We start from the raw sequence: 19,369 nt of genomic DNA, 5'->3' as shown, positions 1-19,369 counted from the left end.
AGTATGTCGGACTGCGAAGACGTTGCCGAGCCATCCTTTTCCTTCAGGCTGCTGATAACCGAGCTCTCTGTGTACCTTTTGGAAGAAGCGATGCGAGCACGTCTCATCCTGCTCGATGGAGCGGACTCTGGACTGGAAGATGATCTTGGACGCCTCCGTGGCAAAGAGCGAGGCCTGCTGGCTCTTCACCTCTTGGAGGTCCTCCTTGACCTCGACCCCCATTGACTGCAACTGGAGCAGATTTTGCATACTTTTCTGGAGTCGGGACATTTCCCTCTTTCTCTCTCTCGCTCTCTGAGCACCTTTGTGGATGAAGAACCTCTTGATGTTCTCCTTGATCGCTTCCCACCAGTGAACTGGAGACTCAAAGAGGGGTTTCACGGTCCTCCAACCTTTGTAATCCCTTTTGAGTTCCTCAACATTCTCTGGGGTCAGCAGTGTAGCATTGAGCTTCCACGTCCCTCTGCCAACCCGCTGGTCATCCTGTAAGTGACAGTCGGCCCGTAAGAGGCAGTGGTCGGAGAAGAACACCGGCTTGACGTCGGTGGATCCGACTGACAGCACGGGACACAAACAGGAAGTCAATCCTGGAACGGGCAGATCCGTCCGATCTTGACCATGTCTATCTGCGCTGCGCTCCGTCTGCAGGTTTGCTGAAGACGTCGTGCAGTTTGGCATCTTTAACTGTTTCTATTAGGAATCTGGACATAGCGTCCAGTTTGCTGTCGTCACTGTTGGATCGTCCAGTCGCATCGATGATGCAGTTGAAGTCACCACCTAGGATGACTGGCCTGGACATCGCCAGCAGCAGTGGGAGCTGCTGGAAGATGGTCAGCCGCTCACTGCGTTGTACCGGGGCGTACACGTTGATCAACCGGAGCGGAGCGTTGTTGTACATTACGTCTGCTACGAGGAGGCGACCGCCCACCATCTCCTGAACTTCAGAGATGGTGAAGTTACTTCCCCGCAGCAGAATACCCAGGCCGGAGGAACGGCAATCATTACCCTCCGACCAGATCGATGGCCCGTGGGACCACCATCGCGACCACTGCCTGTAGGTGCTGAGGTGTGGTATTCCACACTCCTGCAGAAACAGTAGGTCGGCTTTGACCTTGGCGAGGTAATCCAAGGTTGAAACACATCGCGTAGTAGATTTAATGCTACGCACATTAATGGAAGCAATCCTTCCACCCATTTTTTTAAAGTTAGTTGTTGCTTCCCATACCATTTGTCCTTGCTAGTCCCAGTCCTTTGGGATGTTGCTGCATACCCATCGTGTACGCAAGCTGTTTCACATTAGTTGGGCTCAGAAACCCCTCCTGGTTTTTCATGCAGGGTTTGTTCCGCTGGGGTGACATCGGAGCGGGGGGGGGGTCTTGTAGGCAGCAAGAATTGGGTTGTCCTCTGCTGCTTCCCTCTGTTCCTCCTCGAAAACATCACTGCTCCCGGCTTCCCGGAGCTGAGGTGCGCCAGACGTGTCTTTGCTCTCGGTGTCCCGGAGCTGGGATGCGTTGGCCATGGTTGTTATGTGTGGCGCTTTGGGGTTGAGGCACGCCGGGCCCATCACAGCTTCCCGTGCCCGGGGGCTGGGGGGCTTTATCTTCCATCTCCTTGGAGTTCTGCCGCCTCTTTTGAAGGGGCTGTCGTTCCAGCATTTCCCCATCCAGTGAAGAGGAGCTGTTGTAGTCTGTCTCAGAAGGTAGCCTCCTCTTGCCACTGGTTTGGGTGGTGGCCTGTTCTGCTTTTGGATGTTTTTTCTTAGTGGTTTTCCTTTGTACCACTTGCCACTGACCTGTTTGTCCATCTGCTGCCTCCTCCTCCATTGATTCTGTCTGTGGAGGAGGGGTTTCCGGCTGCAGGGTAGGTGCTGGGTAGGTGCTGGGTCGCTGGTTTCAGCTGCCTCCCTTTCTTCTCCTTTTCAGGTTGAAGTTCCTCACTGCGGGGAAGGTTGCTCGTCTCCTTTCGAACACCGGACGCCTTCGTCGAACCTTCTCCCGGCCTTTCCTTGGACCTTGCCGCCTGAGCATAACTGAGGCAGCCTTTGGGGCAGGTTTTGTAGAGGTGGCCTGCCGCACCGCACAAGTTGCAACGCTTAGTCTGCTTACAGTCCTTGGTCTGATGGCCTTCCTCCTTGCAGTTCTTGCAGACAACCGTGCTGCAGTTTGCTGCCAGGTGACCAGATTTGCCACAGGTGCGGCAAGCTCTGGGCTGTCCAGCGTAGACCAAGAAGCCTCGACTTCCCCCGATAGTGAAGCTGGAGGGAGGGTGGATAATGGCTCCACTGGGATCGACCTTCAAGGTCACCTTGACCTGCCGCTTGCTGGTCCAAATCCCAAAGGGGTCCTTGACATCAGTGCTGCTGCCGGCCACCTCGACGTACCTGGCGAGAAAGGTGAGTACATCCGCCACCGGAACATAGGGGTTGTAGAGGTGAATCGTCACCACCCGGTCCCATTGTGACGGAAGCGTGAAGAGCGGCTCCGCTGTGAGGATCGACAGTGACGCCCGGTCCCCTTTCTCCTTGAACGCCTTCAGGAACTTGATGCATGCCGCCACGTTCCGGCACGTCGCGTCGAAGTATCCACTGCTGGGGAAGTCCTGTAGGCAGAAGACGTCCGTAGCTTGAAATCCACAGCAATCGAAGAGGATTTTCTTGATGAAGAAGGTGCGATCGACCGGTGCATCTCCTCCCTTCTCCTTCACGACCACCCGAATGGTGTTGCGCACTCACTGGCCTGAAGCGCAAAGATTGGTTATAGCCATTTTACTCAAAGCTTACCCAGGATCGAAAGGCAATGATCATGGTCTCTTCTCAACCAAGTAAGCACTGATAAGAACAGATACTACACTTGATCTTAGCCAAAAGGCCGAGTGCTGTGAAATGAGTTTTTTTTCCAAAATATACTTTATTCATAAAAATCTGAAAAAATTACATTCCCAAACAGTTTAAAACCGCATCAAGTCAAAAAATACAAACAGTGCAAAGGTGATAAGTTACCTTCTATACAATCATGAGTTGCCTCACAACCCTTCCATTTCATTGTCGTGCCATATACATTTTTACATTTACAGCACACAAAATTTTCCTTATACAGTTCAAGGGGTTTCCTATGGATCCAGCCCCTCAGTTCAGCTTGGTGGGGGGACCTTACACAGTGGTCTTTCCCCATTGAGCCTTTGCTGCGGCTGCCCCAAGCTTTAGTGCGTCCCTCAGCACGTAGTCCTGGACCTTGGAATGCCAGTCTGCAACATTCGGTGGTGGACAACTCTTTGAGCTGGAAGACCAGCAAGTTTCGGGCAGAACAAAGGGCGTCTTTCACCGAATTGATAGTCCTCCAGCAGCAGTTGATGTTTGTCTCGGTGTGCGTCCCTGGGAACAGCCCGTAGAGCACAGACTCCTGTGTTACAGAGCTGCTTGGGATGAACCTCGACAAAAACCACTGCATCTCTTTCCACACCTGCTTTGCAAAGACACATTCCAGGAGGAGGTGGGCAACCGTATCTTCCCCACCACAGCCAACGCGGGGGCACTGTGCGGAGGGGGCGAGACTTCGGGTGTGCATGAAGGATCTGACGGGGAGGGCCCTTCTCACCACCAGCCAAGCTACGTCTTGGTGCTTGTTTGAAAGTTCTGGTGATGAGGCATTCCGCCAAATGACTTTGGCGGTCTGCTCGGGGAACCATCCGACATGATCCACCGTTTCCTTTTCCCGTAGGGCCTTGAGGACATTCCGTGCAGACCACTGCCTGATGGACCGGTGGTCAAAGGTGTTTTCCCGCAGAAACTGCTCCACGAAGGATAGGTGGTACGGCACCGCCCAACTGCATGGAGCGTTCCGCGGCAATGTGACCAGGCCCATCCTTCGCAACACCGGGGACAGATAGAACCTCAGCACGTAGTGACACTTGGAGTTTGCGTACTGGGGATCTACACACAGCTTGATGCAGCCGCACACGAAGGTGGTCATCAGGATGAGGGCCACGTTGGGTACATTTTTCCCGCCCTTGTCCAGAGATTTGAACATCGTGTCCCTCCGGACCCGGTCCATTTTAGATCCCCAGACGAAGCGGAAAATGGCTCTAGTGACTGCCACGGCGCAGGAGTGGGGTATGGGCCAGACCTGCGCCACGTAGAGCAACAACGTGAGCGCCTCGCACCCGATGACCAGGTTCTTACCCACAATGGAGAGAGATCGCTGCCCCCACATGCCCAACTTTTGTCGTACCTTGGCTATTCACTCCTCCCATGTTTTGGTGCACGCCCCGGCCCTTCCGAACCATATCCCCAGCACCTTCAGGTAGTCTGACCTGACGGTGAAGGGGACAAAGGATCGGTCAGCCCAGTTGCCAAAGAACATGGCCTCGCTCTTGCCGTGGTTAACTTTGGCTCCCGAGGCCAGTTCGAACTGGTCACAGATGCTCATCAGTCTGCGCACGGACAGCGGATCCGAGCAGAAAACGGCGACGTCATCCATGTACAGGGAGGTTTTGACCTGAGTGCCTCCGCTGCCTGGGATTGTCACCCCTCTTATGCTCGCATCCTTCCTAATAGACTCAGCAAAGGGTTCAATACAGCAAACAAACAAGACCGGGGACAGAGGGCAGCCCTGTCTGACTCCAGATTTGATAGGGAAACTTTCAGATTCCCACCCGTTGATTGAGACTGCGCTACTGATGTTTGTGTAGAGCAGTTGGATCCAATTGCAGATTCCCTCCCCAAACCCCATTTTGGAAAGCACGTCCATCATGTAGGTGTGCGATATCCTGTCAAAAGCCTTCTCCTGGTCCAGGCTGATGAGGCAGGTGTCCACCCTCCTGTCCCGTACGTAGGCGATCGTATCCCTGAGTAGCGCGAGACTATCAGAGATCTTCCTGCCGGGTACAGTACAGGTCTGATCGGGGTGAATCACCAACTCCAGAGCAGACTTGACTCGACTGGCTATGACTTTGGACAGAATCTTGTAGTCAACATTAAGCAGTGAGATGGGCCGCCAATTTCTGATTTCTGCCCTCTCCCCCTTCTGCTTGTAAATGAGGGTGATGATGCCTTTTCTCATGGATTCTGATATGCTGCCGACCAGGAGCATACTCTCGTATACTTACAGCAGGTCCGGGCCGACCCAGTCCCACAGGGCCGAGTACAACTCGACCGGTAAGCCGTCGCTCCCGGGAGTTTTACTCGTCTCGAAAGACTCGACGGCCTTTGTCAGCTCGTCCAGAGTTAGCGGCTTGTCCAGTCTCTCCCTCCTGCTGTCATCTAAGACCTCTGTGATAGATGACAGGAAGGACTGGGAGGCTCTGCTGTCTGTGGGCTTCGCGTCATACAGCCCAGCATAAAAGGATTTGCTGATCCTTAGTATGTCGGACTGCGAAGACGTTACCGAGCCATCTTCTTCCTTCAGGCTGCTGATAACAGAGCTCTCTCTGTGTACCTTTTGGCTGTGAAATGATAGCCCAGGCTCCCACCAGAGCATTGCAGCTAATTCTCATTTACCAATGCAAATCGGGGTGTGTGATGAAAATAGGACCACAATACAGTTTTGACGTGCCAACTTGTGGAGTTTTTGCCACACAGGCAGTTGGTACTTGGTATAAGTGGCCTTCTCACTAGTCCCTAATGCTTTTCTCAACTCCATAAAATCAACCCCACTCATGTGCCATATCAGCAGGCATTCCTTGTGATCGCCTTCCCCTCACTTTAAACTGCTTGGACTGGCTGGGCTCTGCAGAGGAGCCATTGAATTTTCAATCCTCTCTGATTTGTGAGCTGCTCCAAATGCACAAATTGCTCATTGATAGAAATCAAATGAGGCCTGAAAATGGTTTGGGCTTCTGACCATTTCCATAACGGGGATGATGTGCCCGCTCCAGATACCTCCTGTCCAATTTATCTTAAACCCCTAAATCACAGGCTCCAATTGTGCTGTAATTACAAGAGGCAGTTGAGGCTCTTTTAATTGTTTGTGAACAGTTGCAGTGATCAGTATGAAATGTTTAAATACCCAGTTCTGGTACAGAGTTCAAATCAAACCACATTGAACTTTAATCTTTGTCGAAACTTTTCCCTGTATAAATCTTCCATGACAAAGCTTATGCTAAATTGATTGTGTGACCTTGATTTTCAATGGAAGCTTAATGACTAACAAAGGTGGCATTGTAAAATTATCTACATCTTGTTACTTACAGCAATGTAGTGCATAATTGACAAAGGCATTTATATCCCCACTGTATTATGGAATTATAATGTTTTCTTCAGTTACTGTTGCAAGTTTAAGGCCTGCCTTGAATATTCTTTCAGGTACAATGGAGCTGGTCATGCCCATAAGCAGTTTTTACAGCTTGTGTTTAGAGTGCCCAATATTTAATTATAAGTTATACAAGTCAGTCGTGGTTCAGTGGCAGCACTTTTGCCTTTGAGACAGAAGGTTGTGGATTCAAGCCCCACTCCAAACCCTTGAGCATATAATCTAGGCTGACAGTTTCGTGAAGAACTGAGGGAGTGCTGCAGTGTTGGAGATGTTGGCCTAGAAACTGGATTGAAACTGTTTTTGGGCATGCAGGGATTGTAGTTTGTGCCGCCTCACATCTGATGAGTGATGAGGCTCATCAAAGGGTGAAGTGGAATCCAATAGGGGCCTGGGTCAAGGGTCAGGAACAGGTCCTGGGTCGTGGATCAGGAGGGGAGGCCTGGATCAGGATGATTGGGGGGGGTGGTGGGCGGTCCTGGGTTGGGGATCAGGAAGATGGGTTGTCTTTGGAGCAGGGTCTGGGTCATGGATTGGGAGGGAAGGCCTGCAATTGCATGGTTGGGGCCTGGGTTGGGGATCAGGAAGAAGGGCTGGGTTTGGATCGGGGCCTGGGTCATGGATCGGGAGGGGAGGCCTGGGTCATGGATTGGGAGGGGTACCTTGATTGGGATCGGGATGGGGGCCTGCTTTGGGGATCGTGGGGTTTGGTATTGGATCGCAGTAATTGGTGTCTGGGATCAAGTGGGTCTGGGAGCAGAGAGTGTGGGGACTGGTGATGGGTGGGGTCAGGAGCGGTGGCTATGGTATGGGGAATCATAATTGGTGTCAATAGAAGCAGCCCTGATCCTCCTGGATCCACATTCAGATAGTTACTTATTTTCATGTTGCAGGTGATCTGTCAGGCTGGTGTCTCTGACTGCAGCCTGTGCTGCCGCAGGCTGCTTCAGGGCAGAACAGACTTGGAGAAGGGACTTCAAAAACAGGCATTGGCCCCTTTATTAAGGAATGAAACCAGACGGAGCACCTGGCATTGACCTAGGCATCGGAAACGACAATAGCAAACCTAGCCCTGTCGACCCTACGAAGTCCTTCTTAATGACATCTGGGGGCTTGTGCCAAAGTTGGGAGAGCTGTCCCACAGACTAGTCAAGCAACAGCCTGACATAGTCATACTCACGGAATCATACCTGACAGACAATGTCCCAGACACCACCATCACCATTCCAGAGTACGTCCTGTCCCAGCGACAGGACAGACCCACGAGATGTGGCAGCACAGTGGTATACAGTCGAGAGGGAGTTGCCCTGGAGGTCCTCAACATTGATTCCAGATCCCATGAAGTCTCATGGCATCAGGTCAAACATGGGCAAGGAAACCTCCTGCTGATTACCACCTTCTGCCCTGCCTCAGCTGATGAATCAGTACTTCTCCATGTTGAACACCAATTGGAAGAAGCACTGAGGATAGCAAGGGCACAGAATGCACTCTGAGTGGGGGACTTCAATGTCCATCACCAAGAGTGGCTCAGTAGCACCATTACTGACCGAGCTGGCCGAGAACTAAAGGACATACCTGTTAGACTGGGTCTGCGACAGGTGGTGAGGGAACCAACAAGAGGGAAAAATATACTTGACCTCGTCCTCACCAATGTGCCTGTTGCAAATGCATCTGTCAATGACCATATTTGTAGGAGTGACCACAGCACAGTCCTTTTGGAGACAAAGTCCTGTCTTCTCATTGAGGATACTCTCCATGGTGTTATGTGGCGCTACCACCGTTTTAAATGGGATAGATTCAAAACAGATCTAGCAACTCAAAACTGGACATCCATGAGGCGCTGTGGGCCAACAGCAACAGCAGAATTGTATTCAACCACAATCTGTAACCTCATAGCCCTGCATATCCCACACTCTACAATTCCAATCAAGCCGGGGGTCAACCCTGTTTCAATGAAGAGTGCAGGCGAGCATGCCAGGAGCAGCGCCAGGCATACCTAAAAATGAGATGTCAACCTGATGAAGCTACAACACAGGACGACTTTCATGCCAAACAGCATAAGCAGCCTGCGATAGAGAGAGCTAAGTGATCCCACAACCAATGGATCAAATCTAAGCTCTGCAGCCCTGCCACATCCAGTCATGAATGGTGGTGGACAATTAAACAACCAACTGGAGGAGGAGGCTCCACAAATAGCCCCATCCTCCATGATGGGGGAGCTCAGCACATCAGTGCAAAAGTCAAGGCTGAAGCCTTTGCATCCATATTCAGTCAGAAGTGCCGAGTTGATGATTTTTCTCAGCCTCCTCCTAAGGTCCCCAGCATCACAGATGCCAGTCTTTAGCCAATTCGATTCACTCCATGTGATATCAAGAAACGGCTGAAGGCACTGGATACTGCAAAAGCTATGGGCCCTGACAACATTCAGGCAATCGTACTGAAGACTTGTGTTCTAGAACTGGTCACGCCCGTAGCCAAGCTGTTCCAGTACTGTTACAACACTGGCATTTGCCAACAATGTCCTGTGCACAAAAAGCAGGACAAATCCAACCTTGCCAATTACCGGCCCATGAGTCTACTCTCGATTATCAGCAGAGTGATGGAAGGTGCCGTCAGCAGTGCTATCAAGTGGCACTTAGTCAGCAGTAACCTGTTCACTGACGCTCAGTTTGGGTTTCACCAGGGCCACTCAGCACCTGACCTCATTACAGCCTTGGTCCAAACATGGACAAAAGAGCTGAACTGCAGAGGTGAGGTGAGTGTGACTGCCCTTAATATCAAGGCAGCATTTGACCGAGTGTGGCATCAAGGAGCGCTAGCAAAACTGGAGTCAATGGGAAATAGGGGGAAAACTCTTCACTGGTTGGAGTCATACCTAGCACAAAGGAAGATGGTTGTGTTTGTTGGAGGTCAATCATCTCAGTCCCAAGACATCACTGCAGGAGTTTGTCAGGGTAGTGTCCTAGGCCCAAACATATTCAGCTGCTTCATCAATGACCTTCCCTCCTTCATAAGGTTGGAGGTGGGAATGTTCACTGCAGAATGTTCAGCACCATTCACAACTCCTCGGGTACTGAAGCAGTCCGCTTCAGGCTTGGGCTGATAAGTGGCAAGTATTATTCAGGGCACGCAAGTACCAAGCAATGACTATCTCCAGGAAGAGAGAATCCAAACATCTCCCCTTGCTATTCAACAGTATGACCAAAGCTGAATCCTCTACTATCAACATCCTTGGGGTTGCCATTTACCAAAAAGTGTATTGGAGCAGCCATATAAATACTGTGGCTACAAGAGCCGGTCAGAGACTGGGAGTTCTGCAGTGAGTAACTCGCCTCCTGACTGCCCAAAGTCCACCATCTACAAGGCACAAGTCAGGAGTGTGATGGAACACTCTCCAGTTGCCCGGATGAGTAAAGCTCCAACAGCACCCAAGAAGCTCGACAGCATCCAGGACAAAGCAGCCCGCTTGATTGGCATTCCATCCACCACCTTCAACATTCACTCCCTCCACAACCGACACACGGTGGCAGCAGTGTGTACCATCTACAAGATGCACTGCAGCAACTCACCAATGGTCCTTCGACAGCACCTTCCAAACCCGTGACCTCTACCACCTAGAAGGACAAGGACAACACATGCATGGAACACCACCGCCTGCAAGTTCCCCTCCAAGTCACACACCATCCTGACTCGGAACTATATCGCTGTACCTTCGCTGTCACTGGGTCAAAATCCTGGAACTCCCTAAAAGCACTGTGGGTGTACCTACACCACATGTACCGCAGCGGTTCAAGAAGGCGGCTCACCACCACCTTCTCAAGGGCAATCAGGGATGGGCAACAAACGTATGCCTAACCAGCGACGCCCACAACCCATGAAAGAATAAAACCAATTGCTTATGGAAAGGGCCAGCTGCCAGCTTTAGGATGGGTAAAGAATGCATCCGTTAGTCCTTAGCCAATATGGTTTGTGGATGGCACACTACTGAGTGGAAATGAGCACATGCTTCCTGCCTGCCATATTAGGGCCTAAGTGTTTTTTAAAATTCATTCATGGGATGTGGGCGTCGCTGGCTAGGTCAGCATTTATTGCCCATCTCTAAATGCCCTTGAGAAGGTGGTGGTGAGCTGCTGCCTTGAACCGCTGCTGTCCATGTGAAGTAGTTACACCCACAGTGCTATTCGGAAGGGAGTTCCAGGATTTTGACCCAGCGACAGTGAAGGAACGGCGATATAGTTCCGTATCAGGATGGTGTGTGACTTTGAGGGGAACTTGGTGTTCCATGCATTTGCTGCTCTTGTCCTTCTAGTTGGTGGAGGTCGCAGGTTTGGAACGTGCTGTGTAAGGGGCCTTGGTGCATTGCTGCAGTGCATCTGGTAGATGGTACAAACTGCTGCCACTGTGCGTTGGTGGTGGAGGGAGTGAATGCTTATGGATGCAGTGCCAGTCAAGCGGATTGCTTTGTCCTGGATGGTGTCGAGCTTCTTGAGCGTTGTTGGAGCTGCACCCATCCAGGCAATTGGACAGTATTCCATCACACTCCTGACTTGTGCTTTATAGATGGTGGACAGGCTTTGGGGAGTCATGAGGTGAGTTACTCGCTGCAGGATTCCTAGCCTCTGAACTGTTCTTGTAACCACGGTATTTATGTGACTACTCATGTTCAGTTTCTGGTCAATGGTAACCCCTAGAATGTTGATAGTGGGGGATTCAACGATCATAATGCCATTGAATGTCAAGGGGATATGGTTAGATTCTCTCTTGTTGGAGATGGTCATTACCTGGCACTTGTGTGGTGCGAATGTTACTTGCCACTTATCAGCCCAAGCCTGGTTATTGTCTAGGTCTCGCTGCAGTTCTACACGGACTGCTTCAGTATCTGAGGAGTTGCGAACGGTGCTGAACATTGTGCAATCATCAGCGAACATCCCCACCTTCTACCTTATGAAGGAGGGAAGGTCATTGATGAAGCAGCTGAATATGTTTGGGCCAGGACACTACCCTGACAAACTCCTGCAGTGATGTCTTGGGACTGGGATGATTGACCTCCAACAAACACAGCCATCTTCCTTTGTGCTAGGTATGACTCCAACCAGTGAAGAGTTTTACCCCTATTTCCCATTGACTCCAGTTTTGCTAGTGCTCCTTGATGCCATACTCGGTCTGCCTTGATGTCAAGGGCAGTCACTCTCACCTTACCTCTGGAGTTCAGCTGTTTTGTCCATGTTTGAACCAAGGCTGTAATGAGGTCAGGAGCTGAGTGGCCCTGGTGAAACCCAAACAGAGCGTCACTGAGCAGGTAATTGTTAAGCAAGTGCCGCTTGCTGGCACTATTGATGACACCTTCCATCACTTTACTGATGATTGAGAGTAGACTAATGGGGCGGTAATTGGCCGGGTTGGATTTGTCCTGCTTTTTGTGCACAGGACATACCTGGGCAATTTTCCACATTGCCAGGTCGATGCCAGTGTTGTAGCTGTACTGGAACAGCTTGGCTAGGGGTGCGGCAAGTTCTGGAACTCGGGTCCCCTTAGTACTATTGCTGGAATATTGTCAGGGCCCATAGCCTTTGAGTAGTAACCATAAAACAGGTGCTGTATGAACCAATTTCTAGGGTGCTCTCTTTCGGATGAGATGTTAAACTGAGGCCCTGACTGCCAGCTCATGGGATGCAAAAGATCCAAAACACTATTCAAAGAAGAGCAGGGGATTTTTCCTGATGTCCCATCCAACATTTATCCCTTAGTTAACACCAGTAAAACAGATTATTTATCCATTTATTTCATTGCTGTTTGTTGGACCTTGCTCTGCAAAAATTGGCCACAGCATTTGCCTACTTTACAATCATCAAAAAGTACTTCTTGATTTGTGGAACACTTTGGTATGTTCTGTGGTTATGAAAGGCTTTATATGAATGCAAATTTGTAGCATTGTTCATTCATGTTAGTATAACTTGTGTGTAACAGTTGAAGCTTTTCCCACATGCACTTCTCAATATTTTTGATGTCAGACTGAGACATTTGGTGAGATGTGGAAGAATGGTGAAGCTGCTTTATTTCACAAGCATTAAGTCAACATCTATAGCAATATCAAAAGCAAATTTCTCACACTTGTGGAGTAATTTTCACAGGGCATAGTTGAGGTGAATAGCATAGCTGCATTTAAGGTAAAGCTAGATAAACATATGAAGGAGAAAGCAATGAAGGTTATGCTGATAGGATCAAATGAGCAGGGATAGGAAGAAGCTTGTGTGGAGCATAAATACTGGCATGGACCATTTGGATTGAATGGCTTGTTGCTGTGCTGTACATTCTATTTAATGTCAATGGGCTGGATTTTAAGAGAGTCAGCAGCAAGCTCAAAGGGTGACTGCCAAAGAGCCGCTGCAATCTCAAGCATGGCAGCTCATTTAAATAGTCAGGACTGCCCGCCAGCACCCTCCCCCCCCGCCCAATCTCGTGGAGGGGCAGGCTGTCCGTCCCCAGCAATGGCGTCGATGGCAATGACATTGGCTCCATTTTTGAAGGGCAGCCAGCCCTGCTGCCCAATTTAAATTTTTAAAGTCCTACCCCCCAAAATTAAATAACTAAATTTCTAACACCTATTTCCCACCACCCCAATAACAATTACAATAACTATTTTCCATTTCCCCCCCAAAAAACACTGACCTTCCCTCCCCAAACTTTAAGCTTCAACCCTTCCCACCACCCCCTACACCCATTACGTATATTTGACCTCCATGCACTGATAAACTTACCTCCTGCCCCCTCCACACCAGTGTGGCGCCACTTTTCCCCAGATGGGGATCTGAAGGTGCAGGAGTGCTGCCCACCTCGTCAAAGATTGCAGCAGGCCCTCGGGATCGCAGGTAAGTCTATTTAAATTTAATCATTTTATTCATTTTAATATGTTAATTGTGGTCCCATCGCCCAGCGGTGGGGGGGCAGAGCCTCAGCGCCACTGGGAGGATTGGGCCGGGCCCTCACGGTGTTGAGGTCTGTAGCGGGCCTCCGGAGCCATCTTCAGGCCCACCCCTGCTACGAAACCCGATGCCTGGGGGAGAACAAAATCCAGCCCCATATATAGTTCAATCTCATTTCTGTCCTCAAAAAGTGGGGAGGAAAAATAAACTCTATATGGAGTCACAGCATGGCGTCCCCAACACATGCCAATGATTATCTTTTTATTTTTAATTGTATAATTATAATTAACTTTTAATAACTTTTCTGGTAATTTTGCCAAACGATAATTTGAAATAATCAAAGATTGAATTACAGAATATAGCACTGACTACATTATTTATTTTAGTGATGTGATAAAATGGATGCTATACTTTCTGCATTGAATGGTTCTGTTTCTGGGGCCCTTTGTGAACAGACATATGAAACAAAGTGCTACGTACAAAGAACAAAAAGAATAATTCTTTTAATATTAATTTATAATGTATTTACAAATTACCCTGCTCTTTTACCAGCACTAATTTTCACTTTTTTTTGGTTTAGGTTTCTTTTAATATAACAGTTGGACTGACAGAGTGTTATGAAGGAGACAAATACATCATTTTAAAACCTGTTGGATATAATGAAACAACTGTTATTTCTATAAGCAGCACTTGTGCTTGTCAGTGCAAAGGGCCCAAAGGTTATATTGCTGGACGATGCTTTAATAATGAGCTTGACCCAGATTGTAGACTTTGCCAGTGTGAAGACAGAGTTACTAATTCTTCCTGCAAAGAATTACCCCAGGAACAATGCCTCATTGAAAATTGCCGACAATATAAAGAACAGCCTGTTTGCAGTAATCGAGGGATCTGCAACTGTGGGAAATGTATATGCTACCAAACCAAGCTAGGTAGAGTGTTTGGAAAATATTGTGAGCTGGATGACTTTTCTTGTCCTTATCACCAAGGGCGTCTCTGTGCTGGTAAGATGATGAATTCATGAAAATCATTAACTACTCTAGAGCTAGCTGTTTACTAATATGTTATACTTTTGCTTTGTATATTAGTAAATTCAACAATAGTGTGAAACTCTAAAATTAACTTGAAGGTGCAATTTTTAATCCTATTGACATTCTCAGTGGTTTTACCTATGTTAATTGTATCTTCAGAATTCTCATATAATAATGAACTTTCCAAGTATGGGGACCTCGTCCATCAGATGTGCATACTCAAAAAAAAAAACCCTAGTGTATTCAGAGGAATAAAGAAGACATTACTGTAAATCTGGAAACAAAAACACAAAAGCCTGCCAACAAACTAACAAGATTTCATATTAACCGTCCCACACCTCAATTTTGTATCTGTCAGCATCTTCGGCTGCACTGGAGAGAAGCTCTTGCACTCTAACAAACTCTGCATATCTGCTTCCTAAATTCCCATTAGTTTTGCCATTTAGCTATGAATAATAATGGGCCTGAATTTACTGAAAACGTGTGCCCTCGTAATGGAGGGTTGAACTTAGTGGAGCTGGCGGGGGTCCCGACACTGGGCCGCAAGGGCAAGAGAAACCCTGTTTTGTCCTTTTGGAGCCCCTCCCCAGCACAATTCAATGGTACTTGGGCATTTAACTAACAGGCACTGGGGTCCCTGTCCCTTTAAGGATGGGGATCCCGCCTCCAAGAGCTGCTGGCCAATCAAAGGGCCAGCAGCGAAGTAGTATCAGCAGCGCCACCAGGAGCAGTACTACACCAGGCCTGGAACTGGGCCCATCGCTGGAACCCTGGACCCCAAGTAAATATGGCGGGGTAGCCGGGGCCAATCTGGCAGGCCCCGGCGGGGTAGGGAGGGAGGAGTGTGGTGGAGAGTGGTCATTGAGGGCGGGGGGTTGTTTGCGGAGGGGTGGTCTTTGCCACTGGGGGCCCTCTGTGGGCCGCAGATTGCCCATGGAGGAGGTCCCCTTTGCCCCTAACCCCGCAGGGAGGCCACTTTGTTTTACTGGGCGACCTCCCCGTGTGGCAGAGGCCCCCCCGCCACCGGTGTGATTCCAGCGGCGAGGGAAGAGGCCCTTAAGTGGCTAGTGATAGAAGGGTCTCAATTGGCCTCTGCATGGGAAGGCCACCCCCCGACTTAATTGCAGGGCGACGGGAAGGCAACTGTCCCTCTGTCACTATTCTATGTGCCCCCCCCAGCCTTCCAGCCCGTCTCCCAGCCTATTAAATTCCGCCTGGCATATCTATGGCTTATGCCATTATTATGATGCAGAAATTCTAGCAAATTATGGAATGAGTGACTTATGCTATTGACACACCATGACGTGCTTGGACTTTGCCACTCAAACAGTACACCTCGCGGAAAACAATTATACTAGCTCTGGCTCTATTAAAATCAATGGGGGTAATCACAAATTTGCTGCATTTAAGCCTTAGATTGAAAAATGATTTCACTGGTGATCTGGCAGTTGCGTGATTTATAGATTTGTATTTGGGAGTGTTTACGGAATTCAGTATAGGACACACATGAACTCTTGCTTATAGACCAACATTACTATGGAATGAATATTATTGGAAAATTATATAAGTTATCTGGATCACTCCCTTAATACAAAGCTGTCGCATTTGGAATTGGCCTGATCCGCTGTGATATATTCAGAATTTCTGACTTCATGAATCCAAGCAAAGCTCTGATCAGAGATGTTCACTTTAACGCTCATGACCCATTAAACTAACTAAAAGTGATCAATTTGTTACCCAAACCAACGTGCAGGCAGGGATACCTGAAATTAAAAGTCCACACTAATAAATAATTGTTTGCATTAAATAGAATTGAGGTACTATTCCAACCAAGATACGCTGAAAATAGAAAACTGCTTCAATGTTAAGATAATTTCCGACGTTGGGACTGGCTTGACCATTAGTTTTAATTGTCTTCAGTAAGATTGTTGCTCTTCATCAGAAGCGCTAAACATTTTGTTGCACTGTCCCATTAAAATGTCAGTCTTATATGGAGCTTTGCCCTTTTAAAGGAAATTTAAGTACCTTTAGTCCTGATTGCGTCATACATTTCCACTAATGTTGATTTAAATTCAACTTATGATTTGGTGAGACATGGCTGCCTCAATAAAATTCATTGCTTTTTCCTACCTTCCATGTGAGCACTTTACCAACAAAGTGAGCAAAGTGAGATGTTTGAAAGCGCAGGAGCAGTTTCAAAGCCAGTCTCTCTTTCTCTCTTTTTTCTCTCTCTCTCTCTCTCTCTCTCTCTCTCTCTTTCCCCCCCGCACCCTCCACCCCCCTGTCTCTCAGCGACACACAGACAGACACACACACAGGAAGGAATTTTATGGAGGCGACGGGGGTCTTGTTTGTAGTATAAGGGTCTGAAAGGGTTAATGTTTGAAACAATGAGAGTAACCCTTCCCACTGTTGTGATGATGAGGTAATAGTCACATGGGTATTAGGCTTGAAGAAGCTAGAAGCAGCATGAGAGGTGCTAGCTGGACATGCTTAATGAGAGTGTAAATAGTTATGTATATAAAATAAACGAGTTACTATTTAGCCATACAAAGACTCTGAGACATCTGTAAACAACGCTCAAACTATGCTAACAACAATATACAACATCGTCCGCTGGCTGGAGAGCTGGCAAGAGACACCTGCTGCTTCCTCCTGGGAAGGCCTGCTGTAATACAAGTCAATCAGGCAATTAATGGGCCACCAGTGGGCCTTCCCCAGGATCAGGGCCCCATGGACGGAAGTCCCTCCTGTCGAGAGCTGCCAACCAATCGGAGGCCGGCAGCTGTTTTGCTCAGCAGCATTACTGGGGAGGTGGTGGCTGCTGTGGGAAATACACCAACCGGAGGCCCAGGATCACGGAGCGACCCAGGCAAAGGTGAGTGATGGCCGGAGGGGTTTCATGAGGTGGGGGGTCACAGGGGAGGAATGTATAGGGAGGGCAACAGCAAGGGCAGGGGGCTGGCTCTCAGTAGGCCCCCAAGTTCCTAATGCCAGATTCCTCGATCAGGCACTGAGTGCTTCTGAACGAGGGCCCCCAGGGTGTCGGCAAGGAACCCGCACAGGTTTGCATGTTGTGCTCGAAGTCTGGTGACAGGCCCCCCCACCGCTGTGGGTTAATACCAGTGGCGGCATGAAGAGGCCCTTAATTAAACATTAATTGCTTACTTAAGGGCCTTCATTAGTGGCGCAGTGGGAAGGCCGTCCATGGGCCTTCCTGCCACGGACTTAATCAGGGTGTAGGCAGGATGGTGGCGGGGTCCCCACCCATCAGCATACCTCCCGATTAAATGCCATCCCTGCCTCCAGACTTGCCAAGGGCGAAAGCATAAATTACCGCCTACTGGCTTCAAAAAGTTAATAAAGGTTTTTTAATTAATGGAATGACCAGTATGTTTAGTAAAGTGCAGATTTAAAATAGAAGTGCAATGCAGAATGAAAGGATCGCATCTCATAATGCCATGAAGAGGAAAGTAGAATGTGCCAGTGGAATCCATTCATTGACCTTGCCGGTTTAGATTTGCCAGTATGTGCACTGCGATGTATTGTAATGAATTCTTCAAAGAAATTATGGTGTCAGTTTTTTTACTCTTGCATCGGGTGTGAGCATTGCTGGCAAGGTCAGCATTTGTTGCCCATCACTAATTGCCCTTAAGAAGGTGATGGTGAGCTGCCTTCTAGAACCACTGCAGTCCATTCCCAGTGCTGTTAGGAAGGGACTTCCTGGTTTTTGACCCAGTGACAGTGAAGGAATGGCAGCGATATAGTTCCAAGTCAGGATGGTGTGTGCTTTGGAGGGGAACTTGCAGGTAGTGGTGTTCCCATGCATCTGTTGCCCTTGTCCTTCTAGGTGGTAGGTATTGCAGGTTTGGAAATTGCTGTCGAACGAGGTTTGGCGAGTTGCTGCAGTGGATCTTGTAGATGGTACACACTGCTACCACTGTGCGCCGGTGGTGGAGGGAGTGACTGTTTAAGGTGCCAATCAAGCGGGCAGCTTTGTCCTGGATGGTGTCGAGATTCTTAAGTGTTGTTGGAGCTCCAGTCATCCAGGCAATTGGAGAGTATTCTATCACAATCCTGACCTGTCTTGTAGATGGTGGACAGGCTTTGGGGAGTCAAGAGGTGAGTTACTCGCCACAGTATTCCCAGCTTTTGACCTGCTTTTGTAACCACAGTATTTATATGGCTGGTCCAGTTAAGTTTCTGGTCAATGGTAACTCCCAGGATGATAATGGTGGGGGATTTAGTGATGGTCATCCCGTTGAATATCAAAGGGGGAATGGTTAGACGCCCTTCTTGTTGGAGATGGTCATTGCCTGGCACTTGTGTGGCATGAATGTTACTTGCCAATTAGCAGTCCAAGCCTGAATGGTGTCCAGGTTTTGCTGTATATGGACGTGGGCTGCTTCAGTATCTGCGGATTCGCGAATGGTGCTAAACACTGAAATCATCAGCGAACATCCCCATTTCTGACCTTATGCTGGAAGGAAGATCATAGATGAAGCAGCTGAAGATGGTTGGGCCGAGGACACTACCTGAAGCAACTGCTGCAGTGATGTCCTGGGGCCTAGCTGATTGGCCTTCAACAACCACAACCATCTTCCTTTGTGCTAGGTATGACTCCAACCAGTGGAGCGTTTCCCCCTGATTCCCTTTGGCTTCAATTTTGCTAGGATTCCTTGATGTCATACTCTGTCAAATGCTGCCTTGATGTCAAGGGCAGTCACTCTCATCTCACTTCTGGAGTTCAGCTCTTTTGTCCATGTTTGGACCAATGCTGTAATTAGGTCAGGAGATGAGTGGCCCCAGCAGAAGCCAAACTGAGCGTCAGTGAGCAGGTTGTTGCTGACTAAGTGCCACTTGATAGCACTGTCATGACACCTTCCATCGCTTTGCTGATGATCAGCCGAAGACTGATGGGTCAGTAGTTGGCTGGATTGGATTTGTCCTGCTTTTTGTGGGCAGGACATAGCTGGGCAATTATCCACATTGTCAGGTAGATGCCAGTGTTATAGCTGTACTGGAACAGCTTGGCTAGGGCTGTAGCTAGTTCTGGAGCACAAGTCTTCAGTGCTACTGCTGGGATGTTGTTGTGGCCCATAGCTTTTGCTGTATCCAGTGCCTTCGGCTGTTTATTGATATTACATGGAATGAATTGAATTGGCTGAAGACT

At 48.8% G+C, this 19,369-nt stretch overlaps 1 protein-coding gene and 1 pseudogene across 3 annotated transcripts in view; one reads left to right on the top strand and one right to left on the bottom strand.

The window, feature by feature from the left end:
• Positions 1 to 19,369, top strand: part of itgb8 (integrin, beta 8) — a 115,253-nt gene that overhangs the window by 62,043 nt on the left and 33,841 nt on the right. For all 3 annotated transcript variants that reach the window (XM_068009075.1, XM_068009081.1, XM_068009067.1), the window contains one exon: positions 13,749 to 14,169. In XM_068009075.1, the coding sequence (XP_067865176.1) occupies positions 13,749 to 14,169 (421 nt within the window). The remainder of the gene's footprint in view (positions 1 to 13,748; positions 14,170 to 19,369) is intronic.
• Positions 2,745 to 2,878, bottom strand: LOC137351973 (U2 spliceosomal RNA; annotated as a pseudogene).

This window comes from Heterodontus francisci, chromosome 2, assembly GCF_036365525.1.
Source record: "Heterodontus francisci isolate sHetFra1 chromosome 2, sHetFra1.hap1, whole genome shotgun sequence".
Taxonomy (NCBI): Eukaryota; Metazoa; Chordata; class Chondrichthyes; order Heterodontiformes; family Heterodontidae; genus Heterodontus; species Heterodontus francisci.
This window is presented reverse-complemented; position numbering and strand designations above follow the sequence as displayed.